The sequence below is a fragment of the Sabethes cyaneus genome, chromosome 3 (assembly GCF_943734655.1).
Source record: "Sabethes cyaneus chromosome 3, idSabCyanKW18_F2, whole genome shotgun sequence".
NCBI classification, from domain to species: Eukaryota; Metazoa; Arthropoda; class Insecta; order Diptera; family Culicidae; genus Sabethes; species Sabethes cyaneus.
The window spans coordinates 120263309-120271581 of NC_071355.1; the positions used below are offsets into that span (position 1 = coordinate 120263309).

Genomic DNA, 8273 nt, shown 5'->3' on the forward strand with positions numbered 1-8273 from the left:
TTTCAATATTTTTGCGTCGATCGATCGGAAAATCTTCCACGCATCAACTCCAACAAAAAACCTATTGATTTCAAAGTACGCCCAATGAAAAATTGTGAACGCCGAAACATGGACTGTTACGTGATCATCATTATGTTCAAAACCTTCCTTAACTAATATTTATACCTGCGTGATGTGCAGAATTTTCCTCATTCTCTTCACACGATTACGAACGGGCGGGTCCGATTTATGATTTATGTTTACTCGCGGTTTTCCTATGTTCGTTTTTGCGGTGTAGCTCTTTTGCACCAAAACTGTTCGTTTTCGATTGTTGTGCTACACCTTTGCTACACTCTCTTTTTGCCTTTCTACTAAATGACTATATATAATTCATTTTGGCAGTTACGTAACTATGAAAGCATCCCAGGTAACCAATAAGCATCACCAATGCTATTCAAATACAGGCCAATAAGCATTTAAGTCGCCTTAAATACTACGTAAATGCTATTTTGGCAAAATATACAGCTACTTTACTGTTAACCTTCTTATAGTGCTGACAATGCTAATTTACAGCTAATCACCGACACGAAGAATTTGAATACAATTTTGGATGCCAATTTACAACACCTATGCAGTCAAAAAGCTAACATACAATAACGTGCAGTATAAAATGCCAGATACGACGATTTGCTGCTTACGTTAAGGCTTTATTGCAGCGACTGGAACCGAGCTGGGAACACGGTCTCGATCAACCGTGTGCCTTTGCTCTCATGCTGGGCTCGATCATGACAGCGGGGCTGTCATCGTACCGGATGCCACATCAGCACATATTATATCTATTGTTCAGTTGTCGTATAGAATCACTCGAGATATATTTTAACACGTTGTCATCGTTATTTTAATAAATAGTTAGTTGTATTATGGCGCGTTCATTATTGTTGTTTCCCACGATAACCACGGCCACCACAGTCCACTAACGCGTCGTAACAGTGGCGACTCGGGTACGCGGTTTTGTGCAAGTTTTTCGGAAATTTAGTGCAGCAAAATCGCACCCCCCACGCGGAAAAAGAGAAAGCTGCCTATGCCGATGGAGGACGGCCAAGAAAGATTGCTGGCAGCAAACAGCGGCCAGCGCTCGCAGCTTCCAACCGATGCACTTATTTTGCAAATTCTCGAGCAACTGAAACAGCAACAACTCGTGACAAATCAACTCCTCCACCAGCAGTACGAGTCCCAAGAACAGCAACGAGCTTTCATCCGGCAGCAGGGAGATGCACTCCGGAATATTCAAGTACCGACTAATCCAGAAACCATCCTGGATTTATTAGCGGCCAACGTGAAGGAATTTCGGTATGATGTGGAGAGTAACATAACCTTTGCTGCTTGGTTCACCCGTTACGAGGATCTATTCGCAAGCGACGCTGCCCGCCTTGATGATCCAGCAAAAGTGAGACTGTTAATCCGTAAACTCGGTCTTGCTGAACACGAACGCTATTTGAGCTTCATCCTACCGAAAACCCCGAAGGACTTCACCTTCGATGAAACAGTTACCAAACTAACAGGTTTGTTCGGTACAAGTGAATCATTAATCAGCAGACGGTATCGTTGCCTGCAGGTTACCAAAGGGCCGACTGAAGACTTCGTGACGTACTCCTGCCGTGTAAATAAAAGCTGCGTTGAGTTCGAGTTGGGAAAATTATCGGAGGAAGAATTTAAGTCGCTTATCTACGTTTGCGGTCTGAAATCCGAGGCTGATGCTGAAATAAGGACCCGACTACTGACGAAGATGGAGGATAGAACGAGTGTCACCCTAGAGCACCTATCCTCCGAATGCAAGCGGCTGATGAACCTCCGACACGATACCGCTATGATAGAAAATACGGCGAATGCGGTCAACGTCATCAAAAAGCAGAAACCTTTTCGAAAGCGGCAACAATATTGCGGGAAAAGAACGCCGAAATCAGAGGTCAACCGAAATGCTTCGCATAGCAGAGACAAGCGCGAACCAGCGAGTCCCTGCTGGAATTGTGGCATGATGCATTATGCTCGTGACTGCAGTTTCAAGAAACATCGATGTTCGGAATGCAACAGGTTCGGGCATAAAGAAGGTTACTGTTCCACTTCGCAGAAGTCCCGCCGCAGGCAATTCAGACGCAAATCAAACAGCATTACAGTGTCTACCCAAATTGTCTCCGCCTCTGTAAATACAGTGCAGCATCGAAGAAAGTTTTTGTCAGTTCAGTTAAATGGCGTCCCAGTCCGTCTACAATTTGATACAGCCAGTGATATTTCCGTCGTTTCTGCAGAAACATGGTGTCGACTTGGCAAGCCAGCTACAAGACCACCGTCAGTGCAGGCCAGAGCAGCATCCGGCGACCCCCTTTCGTTAATTTCGGAGTTTGACTGTTCCATCAACGTGAATGGTATTGTTCAGACTGGCACCGTCTTTGTAGTTGCGCAAAACTTGCATATCATGGGACTGGATCTAATAGAAGCGTTTCAGCTCGACTCGGTCCCTATGAAAGCGTTTTGTCAGCAAATTGATTCGAGTACGGTGGTTGATAAGTTAAAAGCAGATTTTCCGGAAGTTTTTAGTACCACTCTGGGGAAGTGCAGTAAGGCGACAGTAAAGCTGGAACTCAAGCCGGGGCAGAAAGCAGTTTTTCGACCGAAACGCCCGGTGGCTTATGCAACCTACCGTGCTGTAGACGACGAATTGGATCGTCTCGAACGCATGAAAATCATCACACCGGTGGACTACTCCGAATGGGCCGCACCAATTGTGGTCGTTCGGAAAGCGAATGGGAACATTCGGATTTGCGGTGATTATTCCACGGGATTGAATGACGCACTTCAGCCGCATCAATACCCTCTACCGTTACCACAGGATATATTCGTAAAGCTGGCAAATTGTAAGTTATTCAGTATCATCGACATGTCAGAGTCTTACCTGCAGGTTGGTGTCGATGACGCCACGAGTATGCTACTCTCTATCAACACCCACCGTGGCATTTACAAAGTCAACCGTTTAGCACCTGGCGTAAAAGCAGCTCCCGGGGCATTTCAACAACTGGTTGACACTATGTTGGCAGGACTCAAGCACACCTGCGGCTACATCGACGATATTGTCGTCGGTGGAGAAAATGAGGAGGAACATTGGCATAACCTCAAAGCTCTTTTTCAACGGTTGAAGGAATTCGGCTTCACCATCCGTTTGGAAAAATGTTCATTCCAACGACAGCAGATCAAGTATTTGGGACATTTGCTTGACCACCATGGAATTCGACCAGATCCAGCCAAAATAGAAGCAATTAAGCTTATGCCAGCGCCAACAACCGTATCGGAAGTTAGATCCTTTTTAGGGGCTATTAATTTTTATGGCAAGTTTGTGCCAAATATGCGTGCATTACGATATCCATTGGACATGCTGTTAAAGACCGAAGCCAAATTCAACTGGACGGCAGAGTGCCAGGCTGCGTTTGTTGAGTTCAAACAAATCTTGTCATCAGATCTTCTCCTAACTCACTATAACCCAAAATTGGAGATTATTGTTTCTGCAGATGCCTCTTCTGTGGGCCTAGGCGCAACCATCAGTCATCGCTTTCCAGACGGGTCACTGAAGGTCATTCAACATGCTTCCAGAGCATTGGCGCCAGCGGAACGCAACTATAGTCAACCGGATAGAGAAGGATTGGCCATTATCTTCGCGGTTACTAAATTCCACCGCATGATATTTGGTCGCAAGTTCCGGCTTCAGACCGATCATGCACCTCTGCTGCGAATCTTCGGTTCAAAAAAGGGAATCCCTGTATACACTGCCAATCGTTTACAACGATGGGCCCTCACGCTTTTAATGTACGATTTTGTAATCGAGTATGTGTCGACGGATAAATTCGGTCATGCAGACATTCTTTCTCGGCTAATCAATCACCATGCCAGACCTGAGGAAGATTACGTGATAGCAGCTGTTACACTTGAAAACGATATCAACTCAGTGGCGTTTGATTCGTTCACCATCCTTCCTCTCAATTTTAAGGAAGTACTGCAAAGTACTCGAACGGACCCGATTCTTAGCAAAGTGTACAAGTTCGTTCAAGAAGGTTGGCCAAAATTCTTGCCCAGCAGTGCTGATCGTGAGTTGGCAAAATTTTTCCACCAGCGTGAATCATTAACAACAGTGCAAGGATGTATACTTTATGGTGAGCGGCTGGTAATCCCGTTGCAACTACGGAAACGATGTCTCACCCAGCTTCATCAAGGTCATCCCGGAATCCAGCGGATGAAGGCGGTTTCCCGAAGCTACGTGTATTGGCCAGCTCTTGATGTCGAAATAGAGGGTTTCGTTAAAGCATGCCCTCACTGCGCTTTGGTTGCTAAATCACCGGCACATGCGTCACCAGTACCATGGCCAAAACCTAGTCGCCCATGGCAAAGGGTACATATCGGCGGATGGCGGCCGATGGAAGAAGCACTGGATACATTTCTCCTAACGTACCGGAGTACTCCAAACCGTTCTACACCAGATGGGCTCTCACCTTCGGAAGTTTTATTCGGACGACGTATTCGAACATCCCTCGAATTACTGCGGGTACCACCGAAGCAAACACCAGAGTTAAGCGAGCAGGGTGCAGCAGATAGGCGAACCTTTCAGCGGAATGATTTCGTGTATGCCAAGGTTTATAAAAACAACGCTTGGAGTTGGGTACCTGGTACGATTCTGGAAAAAGTAGGGAACGTAATGTTTAATGTTTGGATCCAAGACCGACGTCTAATACGGTCGCATCTGAATCAACTTCGAAGCCGATTATCATCCAGTGCTGTACGAGACCAAGAAGCAAAGCAACCTTCGGCGAATAAATCGTTGCCGTTAGACATTTTACTTGATGCTTGGGGCCTGCGAGGTTCATCATCTATTCCATTTTCATCCAGTGGTCAGGAATCTTCGGCGTCGCCCGAGTATGACGTCACCTTCCAGGAACTATCAATATCGCCACCGATGGTGTCCCATAACACGTCGACCAGCGCAGAGCAGTCGTCTTCGTCCACCACATCGTCATCTTCTAGCTTCGAATCTGCAAATGCCAGTACACCGACGGTCCAGTTACCTCGGCGCTCTTCCCGTGTCAGAAGGGCTCCTCAATGGCTCAACCTATACGAACGCAATTAAGGGGGAGATATTGCAGCGACTGGAACCGAGCTGGGAACACGGTCTCGATCAACCGTGTGCCTTTGCTCTCATGCTGGGCTCGATCATGACAGCGGGGCTGTCATCGTACCGGATGCCACATCAGCACATATTATATCTATTGTTCAGTTGTCGTATAGAATCACTCGAGATATATTTTAACACGTTGTCATCGTTATTTTAATAAATAGTTAGTTGTATTATGGCGCGTTCATTATTGTTGTTTCCCACGATAACCACGGCCACCACAGTCCACTAACGCGTCGTAACAGGCTTATTAGTTACTATAGTATAGTATACTTTAGTATAGTTAGTGGAATGGGTAATTTAATATACAAATTTGCAATTTTTCCTCACAGTAAAGTAGAAAACAACTCCCCTGTCCCCTCATTGCATAGCCAGAAAGCGGATAGTAATATTCACCATGATTGTACAACATTACGCCGAATATCATTTTGCGAAAAACCTTAAGCGGAATGTACCATTTCACGGAACTTTTTTGTGGAAAGTACCATTTCGCGATCCTCTCCTTACTCGCTGTCGCTCGTTCCAGAAACCCAGGTAGACCTAGGAAAATAAATAAACCTAGACAGTAGTGATTTCTGCGGGGAGTTGCCTCCCCACAGTGGGCGGTGCTTCCGACGGCGGGTCGCCGGCAACACTCGCGGCCGTCTCGTCCTGAATGATCTAGAGTTACTATAGATAGTTTTTGTGGTCTTGTTTTTGATTAATGTTTTATGGAAGAGTCTCGAATCTCTCGAGTTCGATTAGTTTTTAAGTTTCGCAAAAATTTCTGTTTTATTTGTATGAGAGTCCATATCCCCCTACCACAGGGGTGAGGGGTCTCTAACTATCATAAAATAAATTCAAGACTCAAAAATCTCCTACATGCTAAATTTGGTTCCATTGGCTTGATTAGTACTCAAATTATAAGGAAATTTGTATTTCATTTGTATGGGAGCCCCCCCTCTTAAAATGGGAAGGGGTCGTAATACACCACAGAAAAAAAACTGCCATCTAAAACTCCCACATGCCAAATTTGGATTCATTGGCTTGATTAGTACTCAAATTATAAGGAAATTTGTATTTCATTTGTATGGGAGCCCCCCCCCCCTCTTAATCGTAATTCACCATAGAAAAAATTTCTGCCATCTAAAACTCCCACATGCCAATTTTGGTTCCATTTGCTTGATTAGTTCTCGATATAAGAGGAAATTTGCATTTCATTTGTATGGAAGCCCACCCTCTTAAAGATGAGATGGGTCATAACTTGCTTTCTAAAGAGGAGAGGGGTCTCAATTCACCATAGAAAAACCTTGCCTCCAAAACCACTTACATGTCAAATTTGGTTCCATTTGCTTGTTTAGTTCTCGAGTTATGAGGAAATTTGTTTTTCATTTGTATAGGAGCCCCCCTCCTAAAGTGGGAAGGGGTACTAATTCACCATAGAAAATATTCTTGCCTACAAAAACACCCACATGCTAAATTTAGTTCCATTTGCTTGATTAGTTCTAGAATTATGAGGAAATTTGTATTTCGTTTGTATGGAAGTTAAAAAGGTAAGAAGTCCTAATTCATCACGGAAAAAATGGTTGTCTCCAAAAACACCCACTTGCCAAATATGGTTCCATTTGCTTGATTCGTTCTCGAATTATGAGAAAATTTGTATTTCATTTGTGTAGAAGTCCCCCCTCTTAAAGTGGGGAGGGGTCCTAATTCACCATAGAAAATATTTTTGCCTCCAGAAACCTCCACATGCCTCATTTGGTTCTATTTGCTTGATTAGTTATCGAGTTATGAGGAAACTTGTATTTCATTTGTATAGGAGCCCCCCCTTCCTAAAGTGGGGAGAGGTCCTAATTCATCATAGAAAAAATTCTTGCCTCCAAAAACACCTGCATGCCAAATTTGGTTCAAATTTGGTCAATGAAATGGTCAAGTTGATTTTAAACCATTTCTTTGGTCCAATTGATTCTAGATACCGTAAAAGTACAAAGGAGACGTGCATGTGATGTTAAAACAAGAATCCATTGAAAAGACCATTATAGGTAATCAAGAATGGATTTTGAGTATTTGAGAGTATTTGCAATCCCGCCAATAATGTACGATCGCCAAAGGGAACATTCGCAACAAAAGTCAGGGCTTTTCATTTTCGATGTGTTTAAGAACAAACTGAATGAAATATTTCTCTGGTCATTTCCACTCATACTCAGATTCATACTAAAATATGCGATTTTTGAGGCACTCGAAGCTAATCCCTGAATGTCAATGGTTGTGCAAAATGCAATGTCACATGCAATTTGTTATCGTAAGTATTTTATCCCAATCGATATGTCGAACTGTCATTCTATCTTCAGTTTTAGGTCTGACCACCCTCTCTGAGCCACTTGCATGTAACAAATGTGGAATAATTAAAGTCTTAATAAGATCTAGATTTATCGAAGTATGTTTTGTTTGCTTGCGAAAAAACGCAGGTGATATTGGTATAATTTATGAACTGGCTCTTCCACTCAGATAGACGGAATTGAGCTCGAAACACTATTACTAGTTAATATATGTTCCTAAGTTATCTGCTATGCACCTATGTTATTTCGTTAAAAACAACAGTTTTATATACATTGTCCATTTGACCCCAGTGAGTGTCCCAAACAAAATTTGAATGCCAAAAAATCATTATTTTTATTTTAACATATTTTAGCAAAACTTAAAAATAACGAATTTAAAATTAATCTTCAAACGACCCTATATTAATAGAGTCTTAGACCAGCGAAATCATTACACAATAAATTTATGCTGTTTCTTGTGCGCAGGCCAATCCTTCTCCTGACAATCACGTGAGCAATACGATGTATTCCAGCAACAATGTAAAACCAATTCATGTTCACAAGTGTTACACTGAAAGCAGAAAATATACTTTTTATAAGCAGTTTCACATCCTTTTACACTACATACCCATTGTTTGTGTTTCACTTCGGTAATTCGAGTGTTATATTCCGTTGAAAGTATTCGTATCTTTTGTTGCCATCGATTAATGTCTTCTTGAAGCGCATTCACAGTCAGCTGCTTAACCTTCTCGATATCATTTATTTCATCAAGCAGTAGTTTTAAC

General features: G+C 43.1%; 1 protein-coding gene across 1 annotated transcript; it reads left to right on the forward strand.

Annotated features, from left to right (window-relative positions):
* Nucleotides 1-1066: 1066 nt before the first annotated feature.
* Nucleotides 1067-5146, forward strand: LOC128740077 (uncharacterized protein K02A2.6-like). Its single transcript, XM_053835588.1, has one exon. The coding sequence runs from the start codon at nt 1067-1069 to the stop codon at nt 5144-5146; it is 4080 nt and encodes a 1359-aa protein (XP_053691563.1).
* The last annotated feature ends 3127 nt before the right edge of the window (nt 5147-8273 follow it).